General features: G+C 35.3%; 2 protein-coding genes across 2 annotated transcripts; one reads left to right on the plus strand and one right to left on the minus strand.

Annotated features, from left to right (window-relative positions):
* Nucleotides 1–230: 230 nt before the first annotated feature.
* LOC126815369 (protein RRP5 homolog) lies at nucleotides 231–10780 on the minus strand. The gene is made up of 13 exons (XM_056099949.1): nucleotides 10624–10780; nucleotides 9613–9734; nucleotides 9265–9396; nucleotides 7400–7570; nucleotides 7015–7173; nucleotides 5484–5607; nucleotides 4469–4596; nucleotides 3822–3893; nucleotides 3008–3109; nucleotides 1757–1966; nucleotides 870–937; nucleotides 526–582; nucleotides 231–276 (listed from the first exon to the last, which is right to left on the minus strand). The coding sequence occupies exons 2-13, from the start codon at nucleotides 9709–9711 to the stop codon at nucleotides 231–233; spliced, it is 1368 nt and encodes a 455-aa protein (XP_055955924.1). The 5' UTR covers nucleotides 9712–9734; nucleotides 10624–10780.
* Nucleotides 10781–10850: 70 nt separating this feature from the next.
* On the plus strand, nucleotides 10851–23564 carry LOC126815925 (mitochondrial outer membrane protein SLC25A46). Its single transcript, XM_050542032.2, has 10 exons — nucleotides 10851–11100; nucleotides 12231–12273; nucleotides 12716–12773; nucleotides 13373–13450; nucleotides 13829–13929; nucleotides 15770–15826; nucleotides 16806–16863; nucleotides 17742–17957; nucleotides 20136–20592; nucleotides 21965–23564. The coding sequence occupies exons 1-10, from the start codon at nucleotides 10938–10940 to the stop codon at nucleotides 22006–22008; spliced, it is 1275 nt and encodes a 424-aa protein (XP_050397989.1). The 5' UTR covers nucleotides 10851–10937; the 3' UTR covers nucleotides 22009–23564.
* The last annotated feature ends 406 nt before the right edge of the window (nucleotides 23565–23970 follow it).

A 23970-nucleotide genomic window follows, 5' to 3' on the forward strand; every position in this document is an offset into this window, starting at 1 on the left:
CTAAAATAGATTATATATGGAATGATATGGTATATCTATAATACTCCTAAAATAAATTATATATGGAATGATATGGTACATCTATAATACTCCTAAAATAAATTATATATGGAATGATATGGTACATCTATAATAATCCTAAAATAAATTATATATGGAATGATATGGTACATCTATAATACTCCTAAAATAAATTATATATGGAATGATATGGTACATCTATAATACTCCTAAAATAGATTATATATAAAATGATATGGTACATCTATAATACTCCTAAAATAGATTATATATGAAATGGTACGTCTATAATACTCCTAAAATAAACTAAATTATATATGAAATAATGAAAACGGTGGGATACTAAGACAGGCATACAGACAGCATGTTTCCACATTATTGATTTCACTGAGTCAATATTAGTAGATGTTTAACATGAGATAAAAAAAAAAAGATCAAACTACATAAGTTTTAATTTACATGGAATAATGAATATTAAGTAATATATAATATTGATATACTTACTGTTTCATTGAAACCATAACAAAATTATCTATAGAATTAAATCCAACAACTCGACATCTGAAAATAAAACATATATACTTCTTAAAAAAAAAAATTATTCAGGGATAATAACCAATCTCCCTTTGTTTACTCTTTGCTCTTTAGAATTTAGCTTAATGAACACTTTTTTATAGCTATGGCTGTTGATCTCTCATTAAGTATCATCTTGCTTGAAATTAATCTGAGCATTCCGGTTCCCAATACCTTAAATAGTTTATTATATTTTGTTTACTTGAAGTGAAGCTGGACGTAAAATTTCAAAGATAAATTCAGAAATATTCATTTAACAAATATGAATACCAAACCTGTGTTTTGATCCAATTGGAAATTCTTCTTCTATTTTCTGAACTTTTGAATCGGATAAATTCCCTTTCTGGAAGTAAAATATAAATTGTTCAAAAATTACAAAAAACATTAAAAAATAAATCTTTTGATGTTGGAGATGGATTATAACAACATGAGTAATCAAAAATAAGAAACTATGTGCAAAGTTTCGTGATTCTGGATCAAAGATATTACTCATAAACAGTGATTGAAAGTTGAGTAAATTCTTAACTCAAGTCTGACGGGCCAGATGTGTTAGTTATGAAATGAAATGGGGTTTAACGTCCTACTGTTCTGCTCCGAACTGGGCTAATGAAGATGGGCATACACCATACAGTGTGCTATGAGGGAAATTTTGCCCGGGCAGTAGCACTATAGCCTACTCTTATATCGAATTCCAACTGGCAAGGGATCTTTAAGTGCATGCCAATGTATACACAGGACTAGGTGGCTGTCCATGTCAGACCCTCCTTCCTGCACCACTAAATCACATCGGAAAATCCTGATGAACTTTCTCGGCCAATGTAGGGATCGAACACGCGAACTCCAGGCTAGCGAGCCAGCGTCTTACCCACTTAGCTACCGTGGCTTATCTAGTGTTGTAGTCTCTCTATAGAGAAATGGGGTTTAACGTCCACTTGACACAAACTAGGTCATTTCAGGACTAAGATATGGTTTAATTTTATTTCAATAATTCGCTTGCGCGTAGGGGTCTTTAGCAGTGGGAGGAACCGGAGAACCTGGAGAAAACCCATGAGGTTGGACAGGCGACCCTACTCCTTGTGTTATAGAAGACATTATTAATACCAACACATTACAGGTAGCATCTTGATTTTACATTTTAATTAAACATTAAAAAGATTATTACCTGAGCTAGCCCAGTGAGAGCATGAGGTAACTTGATATAAACACCTTTCTTATTAGCTTCACATACAACAGCATTATCTATAATATCTCCTATAGCTAGTTTATCTAACATAGTATCTGTTACTATACCATTATAGTTTAATAGATGAGGTAGTGTAGTTAAATACACAGATTTAGTTTCTGGTTGTATATAAAGTACTGATACAGGTACCTACAATAAAAATACAGAGATTTAGTATCACACTTATCTCCAAAAAATTAAACAAACTATCTTAAATAATCGTGATCATTCCTAGCTGATCAGGATTATTCCAATTTACTCACCACCAATCCTAAACGCTCTTATTACGTCACAATAACTTCTCCTATAAATACTGTATGCTGCGCTCCATCAAATCATTACTGAGGAAGGACACCTTTAGTCCGAAGCGTCTACAATAAATTAGTTTATCACCACCTAGGCGTTCGTCTATCTTCCCTGGTTATAGGGGTTGCCTTTCTACTCATTTCATCTTCTTCCTGAACCCCTTGTGTATCACTGAGATCCCTGTTTAGATGTCTTCCTACTACTAGTCTTCAGCTACATAAGAGAGTTGTTGTCGTTTATGAGAGTTGTTGTCGTTTTCTACTACTCACGTATCATTTAATTGTGAGCCAGAATGCTTTCGACTGTAATAAAGCGACTTGATGAACTAAGCTAAAATACCCCACACACCATAGACTGCCATTCAAATTGTGTATTTCGCCGGACATAACTGATTAGAAATTAAGAGTAAAAACAGAAACGATTGAATGTAAATCAGTTTATAAACATTCATATTACATTACTATATGCGTTGCGACCCATTTGTGTCCATTTCTGGTTCCCAAATATTAGTGATTTAGCTCCTTTAAACATACATTATGCAAGAGCTAAATCTGCCTATTGCAGGTCTTTCTTTAGGTCTCAAATGTTGTAATAATTAACTTATCTTGGCCATAATCAACTCTTGGATGCCATCGCTAGCCTGTGATATTTACTGGATTTGAATACATTTTGTGATGAATGATTTAAAGTCAAAATGGATAATAGCGACTTATAGTAATGATGATTAAGGCTAGAAAAAATTCAAAAAGCTAATATCTCGGTTCAGAGTGGAGCAATTTGACTGAAATTTTCAGCATATTCCATTTACATTATCTAGAATTTAACTATTATGGTGATAACTGTCAGCTCTTTATCTAATCTCCCATAATGTACTTTAATACGTACCTCCTGATCTTCTTTATAATCTGTTGGGTTTCCATTAATATGAGTTGGATGAATCACACAAATCTTGTTCCCTATACGAACAACTAATCCATATTCACTGGCCTAAAATTATAAAACAGCATTCATCATTATAAGTATATGATGGCACTTGAAATGAAATGAAATGTGGTTTAACGTCCTACTATTCTGCTCCGACTGGGCTAATGAAGACAGGCTTACACCATACAGTGTGCTATGAGGGAAATTCTGCTCGGACAGCAGAGCTACAGCCTACTCTAATCGAATTCTAACGGCCAAGGGAGCTTTTACGTCAATAAAATGACTAGGCAGCCGTCCTTGTCAGGCCCTCCACTCCGTCCTGTACCACTGACAAGGGCAAACCATGCCGGAAACTTTTGATGAACTTTCTCGGCCAACACCATGATGGCATTTGTATTTTTTTTTTTTTTTTTAGAGTTCAAAATTTCCTTTTATGTCGTCACTATAACACGATCTGGAAGAGTTGTTAATGAAGATAAAGCATATGCCATACAATCTACTATTTTGGCCAGAGAGTGGAAGTAAATCCTAATCTAATTCAATTTTAACTGTTCGTTTACATGCTCAGCAATGTGTACACAGGACTTTGATTTTTTCCCTATCCAATCAAACTAAACACTTTTCTTTTCAGGCCATCCATCCTACACCACTGACAAGGGGAAACCACTCTGGAAAATCCAGAGGAACTTGCTCTGCCAACACCGTAGGCGAACCCTAGACCTCCTGGGTAGCGAGCCATTGAGTAACCCCTGCACCCTATAGAAGAATAACAAACCTTTTTAACGATTGCAGTAGCACAAACACCTGGCATCAGATTATTGAATGTCATGGGTTGATCAACATTTATCTGAAATATAACAATCACCAAAATAAATAGTTCAATCATCTCTAGTAGATATCAAAATACTACTGTATAATTCCAGTTCAAATATGAGGAAGACATTCTTTTGGAAAGATAATAATGATCATCTTAAATTTACAACAGCTTCAGATATTTTTAGATATCATGATTATCTTAAATTTACAAGTTTTAGATAAGATATTATCATAATTATTATCTTAAACTTACAATTTTAAATATTGTTAGGTAAGATATCGTAATCTTGATAATTATCTTAAATTGACAACTGTTTTAGATATCATAATTATTATCTTAAACTTACAACAGTTTTAGATATTTTTAGATAAGAAATCATAATTATTATCTTAAAGTTACAACAACTTTAGATATTTTTAGATAAGATATCGTAATCATCATAATTATTTTAAATGTACAACAGTTTTGGATATATTTAGATAAGATATTATAATTATCTTAAATTTACAAGAGTTTTAGACATTTTTAGATAAGATATTATAATTATCTTAAATTTACAAGACTTTCAGATATTTTTGTACAGATAGTTATTAACTTATGCTTACCTTAGTTTTGGATATTTTTGTAGGAGAAATGGTAAGATGTATTGTATGTAGGCTATCTGTTGATAAATCTTCATCTGCTTTCAGTTTAACACAGAACCATAAAACTTGTCCTTCCATTAATGATTCACCTTAAAAATGTAAAAATAGCATTCTTTAATTATTATTACAAATTGTAAATAGTCCTCGACCAAAGGTCACAGTGGTTCAATTTTGAGCTGCGTAAAATTTTGCAGACATTCAAAAATTTTGCATTTTTCCCCTCTACAACTAATCCATATTAGAGCCTATCAAAATGCTCAATAGAAGCAAGTACAATCGTTGTGTGCTTTTCGCCTTACTCTCCTCCTTTCACACGTGTTCAGGGGATCTTTACAATATTACAATGCCATTAAATGACCCTTAGAAAATGATCAGTACACAAAAGATACGTTCTAAATTTTAACAAACAGAAAATCAAGGAAAACTGCTCAATAAACAGCAATACAAAACAAACTTGCAAATTAACACATTATAAAGTGTTACAATAATCAGAAAATTAGTTTGAACACTTTAGCAAGCGTGGACTGCCCAAAACGGCGATTCTCTCTAAAATCTCAAACACTTGCCCAAGTCACATGAATAGTTGTGAACTATTTAAAGTTGCATTATATAAGGTTTAGATAAAGAGATGGTCGTTCTTGCTATAATTGTTTTAAAAATTTCAGCCAATTACCTTATTCTGATCGAAGTTATTCGTGGTTCAACGTTTCACGATATTGTTATGATAATAAACAAGTCTTGATTATCCATTTTTAAATTAAATTATTAAATGGTGATCCTGTTTCAATCCGTTGAACATCACGACCATCTGATAGTCTAGAGAATTGATTAAGGTCTTTTTATGTTAATAAATGTCTTATTAATAATTTATATAACATTTAAACCCAAAAGAAAAACCTGTAATAGGCAGATTTAGCTCTACTGTAAACTACTACTTAAGCCACCGTATCTATGATCCTCTCCGTAAAATACTTACTATCATCCATCTTTTGTATATACTCCTCAGCATTTTTATTGAGTAGAAAACCTTTGGTATTAGGTACACCAATATCTATTATATAACCATGATCTTCTTGACTAACAACACTTCCACATATTATCTACAATTATTACCATAAAAATCTATATAAAAAATTTTCTACAACATTTTTCTACGTAATTACGTTAACACAAACCATGTCTTCATTAGCCCAGTCGGTGGGGGGGGGGGGGGGGGGGGGGGAGAGAGAGAGAGAGAGAGGCCTACTCATTTTGGGACCAACATATGGGTCAAATTTATTTCAATAATTCGCTTGCGTGTAGGGGTATTTAGTAGTGGGAGGAAACCGGAAGACCCGGAGAGAGAAGGGGTTTAACATCCACTCAACACAAACTAGGTCATTTCGGGACTAAAATATGGTTCAATTTCATTTCAATAATTTGCTTGTGCGTAGAGGTCTTTAGCAGTGGGAGGAAACCAGACAACCTGGAGAAAACTCACAAGATTGGACAGACGACCCTACCTCTTGCCACGTACAACCGGGGATTCGAAACCACGCCAGTCGACTCAATGACAGACTTTATGATAACCATTCGGCAATCCGACCCCTCCAATGCAGACAAATATTTCATTAACACAAACACATTAAAAGCAAAAGAGTTTAAATTTTACATTACAATTCAGTGATAAAATTTTAAAGAAATGAAATGAGTAATATTCTTATGAAAATTATTATGAAAATGAAATGGGGTTTAACGTAATACTTTTCAGCAACAACCAAGACAATAAAGACAAGAATATGCCATACACTATACAGTGTGCTATGAGGGACAATTAATCTTACCTCAAAGCTAATGAAGACAAGCTTATGCCATCCAGTTTTCTATGGAGGACAATTAACTGTGCCTCGGCACTACAGCCTACTCTTTCAGTCTTATTGTGATCTCCAAAGATCTTTAACATACTGCCCATGGCATACAAAGGGCCTTGGTTTCTTTCCATCAGACTGACTAAGACTCTTTCACGGCCAACATCAGAATAGAAACCCATACTCAAGTGAAATAGGGTTTAATGTTCTACTGTTCTGCTCCGACTGGGATAATGAAGACGGGCATGCGCCATACAATGTGCTACGAGGGAAATTTTGTCTTGACAGCGGCACTACGGCCTACTCGTATATCGAATTAAAACTGCCAAGGGATCTTTTACGTGTACACGGGACACAGTTTTATAGTCCCATTTGAACGACTCTACTTTGTCCCTTGCTAGTCTCTCCAACCTACACCACTGACAAGGGGGGTAGGAAATCAAGCCTGAAACTTCCAATCCGAATGACTATACATTGTTCAATGCCACGCCTCCGTCCTGCACCAATGACGAGTGAAACCATGCCGGAAAATCCGGATGAACTTTCTCGGCCAACGCAGAGATCGAACACGGAATCTCCAGGTTAGAGACCCAACATCTTACTCACTGAGCCACTGTGACTCCTTTTATTGTTAGGATTCTATAAAAAAGGAACACTCACCATATTGTTCTTTAAGAATTTAGCGGTTTTATTTTCATGGATATGTTTTGGATTCATCGATAAATCCAGAATCTGTTTGGTCACTTTTAGTCTGGTCTCCGAGACTTTACAACAAACCAGCATACCAACTTTAAACATTTCATTTAAACTGTGAACACCCTATAACACATACATACAAAAATAAATTAAAATGTTTTCCTGAAGTTGAGGCAACCAGTGTGTTGTTTTGTGTCAGTGTGTTGTGTTGTCTCAGTGTGTTGTTTTGTCACAGTGTGTTGTGGTGACTCAGTGTGTTGTGTTGTCTCCGTGCATTGTGTTTTCTAAGTGTGTTGTGTTGTCTCAATGTGTAATGATGGAAATCTTTTAGAAATGAGAACATCCTTACCTCATCCTCAGTTATCTCCCCTTCTGCTAGTTGTTGTAGTTTACTAGTATATGTATCAGATATATCAGTTATAGATACCACACCTTTCATATTATTAGCTAGAGATATAATTAATTTATAATCTCTTATCTCACTAATACAACCTAATAACAGCATACCAGGACATACAACCTGAAACAAATAAAAGTAACAAGGTGTCATTTGCATTTTTCGCTATAATATCAAATTTCTCACGGCTTTAAGGGTATTATGGGAGCTAACAGTTATCACTATAATAGTTCAAAAATAGATAACGTAAAGAGAATATACTGAAAATTTCAGTCAAATTGCTCCACTCTGAACCGAGATATTAGTGACTGAATTTTTGGCCTAACCTTGATTAACATTACTAAAGTTGGTGCGATAAAAACAAAGTCTCGATTATCCATTTTGACATTAAATCATCATCACAAAATGTAATCAAATCCAGTAAATAAGACATCGAGAGTTGATTATGGTCTGGATAAGTTAAAGATGGGTTCCCAGAAAAGTGAAATGAAATAAAATGGAGTTTAACGTCCTACTGTTCTGCTCCTAACCTGGGCTAATGAAGACGGGCATACGCCATACAGTGTGCTATGAGGGAAATTTTGCCCGGACAGCGGCACTACGGCCTATTCTTATATCGAATTCCAACTGCCAAGGGATCTTTTACGTGCACGCCAATGTGTACACGGGACCTCGGTTTTTCGTCCCATCCAAACGACTAGACAGCTTTCCTTGTCAGCCCCTCCGTCCTGCATCACTGACAAGGGAGAACCACGCCGGAAAATCTGGATGAACTTTCTCGGCCAATGCAGGGATCGAACACCCGACCTCCAGGCTAGCGAGCTAGCGTCTTACCCACTTAGCCACGTGATCCCCTCCCAGAAAAGTATTTATCAGGTGGTTATTTCCAATAAAAGTATGGCAATTTTGGTATATATGGAAAGTAGAGATATCCAATCTTACTAGAAAAATACTGGATTCCCCAAAAAACACTCATGGAGCATATACAGGACAAAAATGTAAGGGTTCCCCTAATCAACAGCCCGACGATTAAGAACTTCTGCACGCTTGATGTCAAAGGTCACAAGCGAACATTGAGCACTTGATGTACAAACTTTATGAAGAGTTAGACGTACAATACTTTCTGGGATAAAAATGACGATAAAAGACGCGGGTAGTGGATAATCCGAGAATTTAATTAGGATTCGATATTTGTAATAAATAGTAAGCGATTAAAGACAACATCGTCTTATGTATGCAATGAATTCTCCTCTGACTCCCAAGACGTGACGTAAACATGACCTGGTTTGATCGAATTTTAATAGCAGGGCATTCCTTCGCAATTACAATGTTTGAGAAGGATTTGAAGCATAATTATGACAAATTAATTAGTTTGAATATGTTTTGGTCCACATATACCATTAAATCACCCAGTTTGTACGCGGGAACCCATCTTTAATTAATGTCTAATTAATAATTTAGATAACATATCAGGCCTAAAGAAAGACCTGCAATAGACAGATTTCGCTCATGCATAATATATGTTTAATCCATGTACTCGGATTCTTGAACATTTAATTAATTGGATTCAATCGGAATTAAAATATGTCCATCAATAATTGTTTGCCCACAGGAAAATGGCGGTGGGTTTGTTAAGTAACGAGGAATTTTTAAAGTGCTGGCAATGGTATACATGGGACTTGGGTTTTTCATTCCCTCAGAATGACTAGATACTTGTCCTTGCCTGTCCCTCTGTCCTGCACCACCGACAAGGAGAAACCAGGCTGGAAATACACCAGGACCGAATCCCTGAGCAGTGTTCAAACCAGGTAAATTACCTTTTTATTTAATAGCTCTATTTTCACAGCCCCATGAGCATCAACAGATCCCTCTATTTTACGTTTCTTTCCGTCATCTTCTTCACCTTTCGCAACTTTTCTTTTTTTAGCTTTTGGTTTTGACCTCTCTGTCTGAAAATATAGAAGATATCTTAACACAGCTAGTTGACAATATTTCACATGAATACTTCTAATATTGTAACAATCTTAATTTGCTAAAGTTTCTCGGCTGAAAAGTATATTTCAACTATGTAAAATATCTTTATTTATGATTAAACTATAAATTGATTTTTCTTTTAATTACTGCATTTCGTTTAAGATACAGTTAAACCATAGAAATCTACGTACCATAAACAGGTTCTTTTCTCTTTTTCTTCGAACAGGTTTCCTCAGAACATTTTGTTGCTTCTTTTTGTCAACTTTACCTCGGGGAAAATCAACTTCCATTCTAGATTTAACTAATCAAAAACCTATAATAATAAAAAATAATAATTTAATTTTCTGTCAATTACGATTATTAAAGGAGCTAAGTCTCTAACTCAATATTATCCAAAATCTTCAACATTGAAAACACGATTTATTTGTCAAATTAAATCAACATTCATGTTGTGATCTTACTGGAAAAAGATGGGCTTTTGGTATCCAATATTTAAGACAAACTAAACATTTTACCATTGGTACACAAATCGTGTACCATAATGCGCTTCAGCCCCAGATGTATCAAGAGACTCGACGGACGAGGCTAGACACATTGCACCAAATCAAACGGTGTATGTAGACTGGAATAACCAGACGCTAGAAATTTGCACTTGCTTGAGACTGCTGGCTTATTTCGCCAAACATAACTGATTTGAAATTGGAGTAAAAACGGAAACCATTGAATGTAAACCAGTTTATATACATTCATTTCATATTACAGTATTATATACGTTGCGACCCACTTTTCTCAATTTTGAGGTCCCAAATGTTAGCGATTTACCTCCTTTAAATAAAGAACAACAAGTTGAACAAGAGAACAAGCAGATAAGTGGTCGAATAAGGTCAATCAAGGGAATGGAATTTTCTGGCCACACTGTGAGCTGATGCTGCAACATACATTTTGGAGAAAATGTTCTTATTTTATTAGGACGTTCAACCCCATTTCATTTCATTTCTTATTTCATTGTAATTTGTATTCATTTCGACATTTATTTGCAATTTGCTTATTTGGTTTCGAGAAATCAAATTGGACTGGAGTCCCATATTTGACTGTGATAAATAGGAATTGTTATGATTTGATTACAACACAATGTTATTGAATAAATAATTGATTTGTATTCGCTATCGTTCATTTGCTAATAACAGGAAATTATTTCTTACTCAAATGAACTTTTAAAATATATAAACAAACAATTCGATCTTTTCAACACGTGTTTTCATAAGATACCATGTTGTTTTTCTTTATTATCAAGTCGCATTTTACAATGTTGAAATTTAAAGGTCTTTTGAGTCTGGGTATATGAAACTATACGGTCTTCAACATTTTTGACCCACGAATGTTTTACCCTCTTCACTGAGATTTGGACCGCAACTCAAGGGAGCTAACTCCAAATAGTTCAACGGGAGGTAACTCCAAATGAAAAACGTCATTGTTTATTTTCAAAGTGACATCGAAGAATGATGAAAATGTTTAGATGGGTACAAATGTAATGCAGGACGGTTTACCAATGAGTGACAGATATTCTCCAAACTATTCCCCAAATTATTCTCCCCGACGTTATCAACAAGATGAAGATTATGATCGATTTCGACAATCTCTTGAAGCCGAACAACCAAAAACGGTTCCATCGCAACCGGGTGAGTGAAATCATCAATTATCACTATTATCAGGAAATATTTTTTTTTATCAAATCAAACAACTTTGAGTTTGACATTCATATTGTACAACACTCTCAAGCGACCAGTTTACGTGATGTCAAAATCTAGGACAAATACATAACATATGTTGACCTACAATATTGCCGAGATCAAGCCTGTATGTCATGTCGTCAGTTTGATAACTGCAGTCACAGAGTAGTGGTTAACCCCTAACTCATTGGAGCTATATAGCAAAGCGTTTACTATTAATCTGTCAAAATGTGCAAAACCAGATTGGTGCACCAGGGTTTGGTCTACCGGACCCTATTCAACGTAATAAATAACAGTGTCTATGCCTTTTTCTCCAGAAGTCTTGGAAATTTAACGACTGTCAAGTGTTAATCCTCTGATAATGATTAAACCATATTTAAAAGGAGCTAAATCCCTATTCTTTGAACCTAAAATGGATGAAAATTGGTCGAAAAGCACATGTAATATGATTGTATAACGTTTTGATCATCGAAATATGTGTGTGGAGTCCAAATTGAATGGCTTTCCCTCGCGCCTTCTTAGTCCAATCTATTTATAATTATAATTGGAAGTACATATACAGTTTAACATTAATTACTGACGTTTAGCCTCGTGCATCAAGGCTTACGCCATTACAATGACAATCGAGAGCACAGAGTTCTCGTCAGTGTCTACTGATTTTAAAATTGTTGATTATGTCTTAAATATTGGATATCAAGAACCCATATTTTCACAGTAAGAGAGATAACAACTTCACTATTGATTGGAATGGACCAATAATTTCTGTTTGTAATGTCGAAGACTCCGGATAATATTGAGTTAGGAGCTCTTCACCCTCTAAGAGATAGTAAACCAATACTTCCATGATTTTTTATCTTCAATTAAATAGTTGCCCTGAATATGTCGTAAAAGGTTATGCATTCCTCTTTTGATTAGTGTGAAAATGTTTGAAGAAGTTGATTATAATATTAAAAGAACCATGATATCATTCTGACTGTCCCTAGTACTAGTAGTCAGCCATCAATTAGTCACTGAATATGCCCAGGACATTTTACATTCGATGAATTTGTTTGTAAATCTTTTTTTTTTAAATATTTCAGATCAAGTACAAAAGGCTGCTGGATTTGCAATAGGTCTTTCAAGGTAATATTCTCTCATACCTGTTGTAGTTTAAAACCATCACTCAAATCAAATGCAGTTTTAAATGGAATTCTTAAAATTGACGCCTTAATGCTTTCTGGGATTTTCAAGACTGACCTTCACGTGACCTTCAAGTGTCTAGTCTTTCGGATGGGTGAAAATCCATGGTCCAGCTTTGCACACACAAAGCAAGCCATAGTGGCTCAGGCTGTCCCATGTGGTCCCATATTCTTGAATGTGGGCCTTTATGTTCATACGATGGAGGTCATTAATTTACCAAACAAAAAAAGCAAGTTGCTGTTTATCCATGTATAAACGGACTGATTTCGTTATAAATAACCTGGTCTAGGCCGTAATGATGTAGATGTAGAAAAAAAGCTAGAAGATAAGAAGAATTCAGTTATATGTTTGATCATTACCAAAAAGAATTAATATTTTTTTTCAGTGTTTTTGCGGAGCAGTTATTGTCACATCCTTGTCAAGTATTGAGGAGACAGTGCCAGGTAATTACCAACTATTGTTTTTGTTTTTTTGCTGCAGAGCGCTTTCTCTCCTTTGATATTAGAGATTTTCAGTCACTATAACCTGGGTATCATTTAATCTTGTGTATTTAGCATGAATTTCTTTCACATTCATTCAATATCAAATCTTTGTTTATAAATTCGTAAAAATCGTTTAAAATCACCAAAAATCAACAGGACACAAGAACAAATTAGATGATTTTGAGTGATTTTAAATGATTTTTACGAATGTTTCAACAAAGATTTGATATTAAACGAATGTGAAAGATATTAGTGCTAGATACACAAGATTAAACAATACCCGAATTACAGTGAGTGTTGTTGATACAGTAGCTAACTGGCTAGCTTGCTAACCAGGAGATCTTGGGTTCACAGTCGATGTTGGCTGAGAAAGTTCCTTGCATATACAGCTGGACAAAGTAAGATTTGAAAAAGCAACTGTGATGTTACACTTTTGGTTTGATAAATCCCGCACTGTTTACCTCTAGAATTATGTTTTTAACTAAACATTGGTTTGATAAATCCTTCACTGTTTACGTCTAGAATTATGCTTTTTAACGAAACATTTGTATTATTTGTAGGTTCATCATAATGGAGATTGGTATCATTTAACACCTTTTACTTTAATACAGGTGTTATTAAACCTCCATAGACATCAGGTAGGTATTCCTTTAATACAGGTATTACTAAACATCAGGTAGGTATTCCTTTAACACAGGTATTATTAAACCTCTATAGACATCAGGTAGGTATTCCTTTAATACAGGTGTTATTAAACCTCCATAAACATCAGGTAGGTATTCCTTTAAAGGGTGGGAGTCATGGTGGCTAAGTGCGTAGACGCTGACTGGCTGGCCTGGAGGTCGTGTTCGATCCCTGCATTGACCTAGAAAGATCATCTTCCACTACAACTGGTCAGATCTTCATGTAGTGTAGGCCATCGAAAGTATAAAAAAATGAAACGATATGTAGATCAGTATTTTAATCAGATTGTTATTTTAAATTAGTAATACATTTTTTTCTTTTTTATACTACAGGGACTGGGAACTCTATGGAAAGGAATTGGTAGTGTTTTTGTTGTTCGAGGCCTAGTGATGATTTCAGATACAGTTATTAGTGAATTCACTCCCTTTCCTAAGTAAGTAAATAAACTCATGCTTCATCTTTGACCTAATATACTGGATCTCAGACAATTTGTTTAAAATAGGGGGTTTGGATTGCCATAGGTTAGCACGTATGCTGTATCATAAGGTCTGCCATTGAATCAACTGGCATAGTTTTGATTCCCCGGTTGTACGTAACAAGGAGTAGGGTCGCCTGTCCAACCTCGTGGGTTTTCTCCGGGTCCTCCGGTTTCCTACCACTGCTAAGGACCACTATGCGCAAGCAAATTATTGAAATAAAATTGAACCATGTGGTATTCGCGAAATGACGTAGTCTGTCTCGAGTGGACGTTAAACCCCATTTCACTCTCTCTTTGTTTAAAATATCTGATACTTTTTTTTATTATTTTACCAGTACTGAAAACCCCTTAAACATGCATTATGCTAGAGCTAAATCTGCCTATTGCGGGTCTTTCATTAGGTCTGAAATATTATCTTAATTATTAATTAGATATTAATTAACTTATCCAGACCATAATTAACTCTCGATGCCATCGCTACCTAGCAATATTTAGTGGATTTGAATACAGTTTATAATGGATGATATAATGTAAAAATGGATAATTGAGATTTTGTTTATTATCGACCAATGGTAGTAATGACAATCGAGGCTAGCCTAAAATTGAATCACTAATATCTTGGTTCAGAGTGGAGCAATTTGACTTAAATGTTCAGCATATCCCGTTTTCTTTATCTATTTATAGCGAGAACTGTAAACTCTTTATCTATTTAACTATTATAGCGAGAACTGTAAACTCTTTATCTATTTAACTATTATAGCGAGAACTGTAAACTCTTTATCTATTTAACTATTATAGCGAGAACTGTAAACTCTTTATCTATTTAACTATTATAGCGAGAACTGTAAACTCTTTATCTATTTAACTATTATAGCGAGAACTGTAAACTCTTTATCTATTTAACTATTATAGCGAGAACTGTAAACTCTTTATCTATTTAACTATTATAGCGAGAACTGTAAACTCTTTATCTATTTAACTATTATAGCGAGAACTGTAAACTCTTTATCTATTTAACTATTATAGCGAGAACTGTAAACTCTTTATCTATTTAACTATTATAGCGAGAACTGTAAACTCTTTATCTATTTAACTATTATAGTGAGAACTGTAAACTCTTTATCTATTTAACTATTATAGCGAGAACTGTAAACTCTTTATCTATTTAACTATTATAGCGAGAACTGTAAACTCTTTATCTATTTAACTATTATAGCGAGAACTGTAAACTCTTTATCTATTTAACTATTATAGCGAGAACTGTAAACTCTTTATCTATTTAACTATTATAGCGAGAACTGTAAACTCTTTATCTATTTAACTATTATAGCGAGAACTGTAAACTCTTTATCTAATCTTACCTATTGCCACTTTAACTATGTTGGAACTATCATTGCATCTGTTTTAGATCATGGGGGGTTGGATGGCTAAATGGTTAGCGTGCGCGCGTTGTATCATAAAGTCTGCCATTGAGTCGACTGGCGTGGTTTCGAATCCCCGGTTGTACGTGGCAAGGAGTAGGGTCGCCTGTCCAACCTCGTGGGTTTTCTCCGGGTCCTCCGGTTTCCTCCCACTGCTAAAGACCCCTACGCGCAAGCGAATCATTAAAATAAAATTAAACCATGTGTTAGTCCCGAAATGACCTAGTTTGTGTCGAGTGGACGTTAAACCCCATTTCTCTCTCTCTCTCTCTCGTTTTAGATCATTAGATTTACCTACAAGGTACATATTTCAGGGTTTATGAAAGGATATGATGCATTAACTTTCTACAAAGTAATTCAAATCTATTTTGTAGGGAAATAACCAGACATAGTAGTATTAAAAAGAATTTTGAGCACATTTTGTTGAAAAGGTATGTACAAATAATAATAATTACATTTATATATAGCGCTAAAATCCACTTCCTGTCGTGCTCAAAGTGCTTATAAAGACCAACAGATAGACGTGTATTTAATGTAAAATGTATCTTTATTTAGTCGGATTAAGGCATTTACAGACTGGGCTACAACCAGGGGCTCCAATATTAAAGGGGCTCCCAGATTAGTTCTATTTTACCATAAATAAATATATCCTGTGTTATGGTAAAGTTTAACTAGAGGAAATACTAATGCTACATTTCCACTGACAGTTGGATTTGGAAATAAAAAAAACGTGGATGGGGGATGGCCGAATGGTTAGCACGTGCACGTTGTATCTTAAGGTCTGTGATTGAGTCAACTGGCGTGGTACTTTTATGTAGCCAACAAGCAAGTTGATTGACATCTTAATCGACAAGTAATAATTAACCTGTCGTAATTTAGCCGATACCATAGTGACCGGTTCATCGATTTATGAATCAGATTTTTTAAACATCAAGCAAATGAAGCCGACAATAATCAGTCAATTAAAGGGACTATCCCGATTTTGAACAGAGTCTCGAAAATGAAAGTCTGAGTACGTATGGAATTTAAGCTCCAAAATATAGAGGAATGGTGGGTGACCTGATAATCGATTCCCGTTCCTTTAGAGGTCAATACAGTGCATGACCCATGTGTTGTACTTGATAACGAAAGGTAAATTTCACCTACACATTATTTTTATTTAAAAAAAAGTCTGGTTTTATCCAGACACTGCATAATACAGCTTGGGACGCCGGTCTCCATTTTCAGATGAAGACTCTGACGGGTTTAAGTTGTTTGAAAATGAATCACATATATTGAGTTAGTTGCTCGGCCTTAAGGTAGAGGATTTTAAGGGATTTTAACACAAAATTAAGCAGTTTTATTCTCCAAAGTATTATCAGGATTGGCCCTTTAAAATCCCTGATCAGTTCATCTGTTTTTATATTTCAGCTTGACATTTGTGTTGACTACACCTTTTTTTGCATCAAGTCTCATAGAGACTCTTCAGGTTAGTAGTCATCTTCAATAGAAGGCTTGATCTCGCTTTAACTACGTACATCTTATTTATGTAATACTCTGCCTATTTCGACACTAATTTCGATTGGGTATTCTCCCAGCTTTAGAGCCCATCTGATTCCTATCAGATCGTCGCGAATACCAAGTCGCGCGCTTTCAAGTTAAAATGTCTACCTGTGATAATCGAGTTGCAAAGTTCAAGGTTCGTTCAATGTCAAGGTTTCTGTGGAGGTCGCTATGTCACAACCTCTGATTGGACGCTACTGTTCACGTGTCTGCAGATAACGTAGCTATAAGTTCGGGAATTGTGAAGTAATCTAACAACGTCCAGATGTTGTAAAACTTGCAGTCGTTGCTTCAGAAACATGGTTAGTATAGTACATAATCTGGTTAAAACACAGATCCTATTTCGTTTCGTTATTTTATAGTTCAAAATTTCGTTTTACTTGTCTGTACTACACTTGGATCTGTAAGAGTTGTTATATAACCTGCATTCTGGATGATGTGAGGGATTAGCCAAAGAAACAATCTTTTAAGGCGAGTGTTTGGCGTGAGGTGCACGGAACTGTGGGTAACCCGCTAGAAACATCAACACTGATTGGCTCTTATGACCTCTGACGCGACCTTCCACTACAGCTGGTCAACTAATATAACTCACAGCTGGGTTAAATGACACCACGGATAGAACTTGTTAAATTATCTCTTTAACTGCCCAGATATTTTTAAAATTAACTAAACTATTATGATGATAATTGTTTATTGTGGTTGTTTTTGTAGAGTGTATTATGATAGTTGTTTATTTTGGTTGTTTTTGTAGAGTGATATCGCCAGGAGTATTATGATAATTGTATGTTTTGGTTGTTTTTGTAGAGTGATATCGCCAGTGAGAAACCAGGAGTATTTGATTGTTTAAAAGAAGGTGTGACCAGAGTAATGGGATGGGGAATGCCACAGACAACACGTTTATTGCCTATCTGGAAATTAGTTTTTCCTACAGCTGTATTTCGAGTTTCCCATTATATAATTACATCTATAGCTCAGTATACTGTCGTGTCTTCTATACGATCAGATCAACAAGAAAACACGGTAAGTTATTATTATTATTATTATTATTATTAACGATTATGTTAACGATTGTATACGGAGTCAGTTAAAAGCCTGATTAAATAAATATGTTTTATGTTGTTTTTTAAAAGAAAATATAATATACACTCAGACCTAGAAATAACGGTTTTACATGTGCCTGACAAAATGTCAACATTAATGAAATAGTACCTGACATTTTCAACTTAGTGCCGGACATGTATTAATAATATCAATAAAAAAACCCAAATCAGTGCCGGACAAACTGACAGGCACCAGAGGTTTTGTGACTGACAAAGCCTGAATCTGTGCCTGGCATTGTCTGTGACACCTGCCTTATTTCCCGGCTTGTATACACTAGCGGTTGACCTGGGCCCTGTTTCTCGAAATCTTAACTAAAGATAAAATCCAAATTTTTGTAGATACTTCAGTTTTGATTGGCTAAGCACTAAAATCAATCTAATATTATCCAATCATATTACTAAAATTTGAAGTTTATCTTAGTTAAAATTTCGTGAAACAGGCCCCAGATGTAGGATGGGTATAGCCATGAACCGAACATAGTATAACTCTGAAACCGGAAGTCCCTCGCCACAAGGACTACGTTACTTCCCGATAAGCTACCCGTCTATACACCAAATTTCATCCTTGAGACAACTCTAGTAGTGTAGCCACCATCCCTAAACAGACAAACAAACAAGAGTCACATATATTAGTATAGGTATCAGGTGCGTGTCCAGAGACGGGGTCCGAACCCTCCCCTGCTTGCACAGATAATTGTTGTTCTCTCCTGAATTCATCAAAATAACATTGAACAAACTAACATGCAAAGCATTGCCGCTGTTTTGGCCTCACTCGACTCTAATACAGAAATATTGTCTTAGAGCTTCTGATTTTATATAATTCTCGGTAATCCCCTAAAACTCACGCCAAACTTGAGGTTGATTCAACCTTGATCCTCTGCTGTTTAAATTCCTGAACACACCCCTAAATATCTATAATAATCTTCTCTATAATAATTTTATCTATAATAGTTTTATCAATAATAGTTTTCTCTATAATAATTTTATCTATAATAGTTTTATCAATAATAGTTTTATCTATAATAGTTTTATCTATAATAATTTTATCTATAATAGTTTTATCTATAATAATTTTAATTTTATCTATAATAGTTTTATCTATAATAATTTTAATTTTATCTATAATAATCTTATCTATAAAAGTTTTATCTATGATAATTTTGTCTATAATAGTTTTATCTATAATAATTTTATCTATGATAATTTTATCAATAATAATTTTATCTAAAATTATAATAATTTTATCTAAAATTATAATAATTTTATCTATAATTATAATAATTTTTTCTAAAATTATAATAATTTTATATATAATTATAATAATTTTATCTAAAATTATAATAATTTTATCTAATATTTATAATAATTTTATCTAAAATTATAATAATCTTATCTAAAATTATAATAATCTTATCTATAATAATCTTATCTATAATAATTTACATCATGCTTGTCACGATTTGCATTGAATTACCTGTTAACCCTTGGTGGTTCATTAAAAGTATTTGTCTTTTTGGGTGTTGGGGTGCCATATGGTTTAACGTGTGCACCATAAGGTCTGTCATTGTGTCTCATGGCGTGATTTCGATTGATGGCTTCTAATGAGTGACAAGAAATAAGGTCCCCTGTCCAACCTTGTGGGTTTTCCCCCGGTCCTCCGGTTTCCCTCCTCTTCTAAAGACCCCTACATACAAGCAAGTTATTGAAATTAAATTGAACCATATGTTAGTCCTGAAATGGCCTAGTTGTGTTGAATGGAGGTTAAACCCCCTCTCTCTCTCTCGCACTCTCTCTCTCTCTGATATGTCCTTGTGTATAGTTTTTGAATTTTCTACTATCTTGTGTCTTGCCTTCTTTGAGTAGTATCGCCTGTCCAACCTTGTGGGTTTTTTCTGGGTCCTCCGGTTTCCTCCCACTGCTAAAGACCCCTAGGCGCAAGTGAATTATTGAAATAAAATTGAACCATGTGTTAGTCCCGAAATGACCTAGTTTGTGTCAAGTGGATGTTAAGCCCCAGTTCCGTCTCTCATTGTGATATGTTCTTGTGTAGAGTTTTTGATTTTTCTACTTCTGTGAAACTTTATCTCATATATTTCAGGATCATTCTATAGAGCAGACGCCAATGTCCCAGACCCTGTATGATCAATATTTCCCAGATTTACTTGGTACATTTTCTGGTGCCATCATAGCAGACGTAACTCTGTATCCGATAGAAACGGTTCTAAACAGACTATATGTTCAAGGCACACGAACCATCATAGATAATATGGATACTGGGTGTGGTGTAATACCTATTAACACAGGCTACGAGGGATTTATCGACTGTTTTAGGAGTATTATATTAGAAGAAGGACTACCGGGGCTGTATCGAGGTTTCGGAGCTCTTGTGTTACAGTATGCAATACATGCAGCCATTTTAAGAACGGCTCGCTTTCTGTTTGTAAAGTTAACAGACCAGTATAGACCACAGCTTCCACCACCTTCACCTAAAGTTAATACCAGTGCTAGTAGCAGCATTCATCATTCTCCTTATAGTAGACCAAGTACTAGTTCTTGTAAGTTACTTAATTTATTATTTATAGTCACAGTGGCTCAGTGAGTAAGACAAATGAAATGAAATGAAATGGGGTTTAACATCCTACTGCTCCGACAGGGCCAATGAAGATGGGCATATGCCATGCAGTGTGCTATGAGGGAAGTTTTGCCGGGATACAGGCACTATGGCCTACTCTTATATTGAATTCCAACTGCCAAGGGATAATTTACGTGCTCGCCAATGTGTACACAGGACCTCGTTTTTTGTCCCATCCAAACAACTAGACAGCTGTTCTTGTCAGGCCCTCCGTTCTGCATCACTGACAAGGGAAACCACGTCGGAAAATCCCGATGAACTTTCTCGGCCAATGCAGGGATTGAACACGCGACCTCCAGGCTAACGAGCCAGCATCTTACCCACTTAGTCATCATCGCTCCCAGTGAGTAAGACAGTGACTCGCTAACCTAGAGGTCCTGGTGTTAGCCGAGAGAGTTCCGGCATGGTTCCCCGTGTCAGTGCCTGACAGAGGACAACATTTAGTCATTCGGATGGGACGAAAAGCGAGGTCACGTGTACACATCCCCGTGCACATAAAATTTGACATAAGAGTAGTCTGTAGTGCCGCTGCCCAGGCCAAATTTCCCTCATAGCACACTGTATGGCGTATGTCTGAGCTGAACAGTAGGATGTCTAAACCCCATTTCATTTCATTCATTATTCATATTTTATTATTTAAATACTGCTTATTTTCTTCAAATTGGACGTCATTTTGTCTTAAGTATAGGAAAGTTTTGTGTAGTCGTTACGATATCCACTTGTCTTCACAATGGTTTGCACGTTAAAAAAACCTTGACAGTTGGAATTCAAGATAAAGTAGGCCATAGCGCTGCTATCTGGGCAAATTTTCCCTCATAGCACACTGCATCAAAGTAAGAAGAGGAGATAAAAATGTTGCTGCCTGGGCACAGTTCTCTTTGTTGGATTACAAAAATAACCATAGAAAAAACAATTATCATATGATTGCCTCAAACCGACTAAAGTATTGGGGGGGGGGGGGTAGTGGTGACTGAATGGTTAACGGGTGCACGTTTGATCATAAGGTCTGTCATTGCGCCAAGAGACATGGTTTCGAATCCTTGCTTGTGCGTGACAACTGACAAGTAGTAGGGTCGTCTCTCCAACCTCATGGGTTTTCTCCTAGCCCTCTGGTTTCGTCCCACTGCTAAAGACTCCTACGCGCAAGCGAATTATTGAAATGAAATTGAATAATATGTTAGTCCCGAAATGACCTAGTTTGTGTCGAGTGGACACTAAACCCCATTTCTCCCTCTCTCTGTATTGTGTTGTCAAGTTTTAGTATTCAAGGCAATATTTCTGTTTTCTATTTGCAGATCCCGGATATTACCAATCCTCCTATAGAGACCCTTATCCTTAAAAATCCTTAAAACATTAGTAAGCTACACCCCACACGGTAAAACCTCTTGAAAAGTATTGTTATACATATAACTCTCTCCTAGTCATCAGAAATAACAGGCCTTTTTAAATCTAACTATCTAACATTGGTATTTTTATTTTCTTTTGTTAAACATACATTATGCAAGAGGTAAATCTGCCTTTTGCAGGTCTTTCTTTAGGTCTACAATGTTATATAAACTATTAAATAGACAATAATTAACTTATCAACACCATAGTCAACGCTCGATGCCATCGCTAGCCTATGATATTTAGCGGATTGGAATATATTTTTTTGAAAAATAATTGAACCTAAAAATGGATAAACGAGACTTTGTTATTTATTACCCCTACTTTAGTAATGATGATCGAGGCTAGCCTAATATTCAAAAATTAATATCTTGGTTCAGAGTGGAGCAATTTGACTGAATTTTTCATCATATTCTATTTACGTTATCTATTTTTTAACTATTATAGCGAGAACAGTTAACCCTTTATCTAATCTCTCATAATGCCCCTTTAAGGTAGGGTCAACTTTTATTACATCTTAAATTTTGCTGTGTGGGGCACCCTAACATTAGTATAGTAAATATGTGATACACTTTTTACAGGACTTTGTTATTGTTTAATAAATGTGATATAATTTTATGAGAGTAGTTTATTTGAAGATTTATAATATAATGAATTAAATTATTTATGTGTGATTGTGTGGCAGACATAATAATTAAAATAGACATTTCTCAAGTGTAGGAAATGAAGTGTAAGTATGTTTATGTTATAAATGCCTAGGATATGAATTTAAACTTATCTTCTTTCCTGTAGTACTCCGTTTTCTTCTCAGTGTTTCATTTGATACAGTGGTTTCGATTGTATGTGACAAGGAGTAGGGTCGCCTGTCCCACCTCGTGGTGGGTTTTCTCAAGGTCATCCGGTCTCCTCCCACAGCTAACGACCCCTACCTGCAAGAGAATTATTGAAATACAATTGAACCATATGTTAGGCCCGAAATGACCTGGTTTGTGTTGAGTGGTTGTTGAACTCTCTCTCCCTTCCTCTCTCTCTCCCACTCTCACTCTGGTTTGTTCATAATTGTTAGATTTACATGTATAGTTTGTATATATCTCAGTTGATTCAATCTGATTAAAACACAGATCCTATTTCATTTCGTTTTTTATAGTTCAAAATTTCGTTTTACTTGTCTTTACTACACTTGGATCTGTAAGAGTTGTTATATAACACACATTCTGGATGATGTGAGGGATTAGCCAATACGGCGAGTTTTAGGCGTGAGGTGCACGGAACTGTGGGTAAGCCACTATGAACAAAACACTGATTGGTTAACCAAATGTCTGACATCACAGGTCAAAAGCCGCTCGTAAGACCCCTGGCGTGTAGGCCATCGAAAGTATAAAAAACGAAACGAAACATAGATCTGTATTATAATCGGATTGCAGTTGATTGAATAACTGTATAGGTTTTTATATGGCTGTATTTGCGATATGAATTTTACAACCAATAAATATATGAGTCACCTTCAAATGATAAGTGTTTCTTTTATATCCAGAAATATTTACCCTGCATGTAAGTAAGACCATGCCCCATCTATTAGTTTAACTCTGATGTAAGTAAGACCATGCCTCATCTATTAGTGTCACATCTATTAGATATAGTTTACCCCTACTGGAAGACCATGCCCCATCTTCTAGTTTACCTCTACTGTAAGTAAAACAGTTCCCCATCTTCTAGTTTAACTCTGATCTAAGTAAGACTGTGTCATATCTATTAGTTTACCTCTGATCAAAGACTGCGATATACATTAGTTAAGGTACCAATAAAGGGGGGTTGGATAGCCGAATGGTTAGCAGGTGCGCCTGTATCATAAGGCCTGTCATTGAGTCAACTGGCATGGTTTCGAATCCCCGGTTGTTCGCCTGTCCAAACTCGT

Source organism: Patella vulgata, chromosome 3 (genome assembly GCF_932274485.2).
Source record: "Patella vulgata chromosome 3, xgPatVulg1.2, whole genome shotgun sequence".
NCBI lineage: Eukaryota > Metazoa > Mollusca > Gastropoda > Patellidae > Patella > Patella vulgata.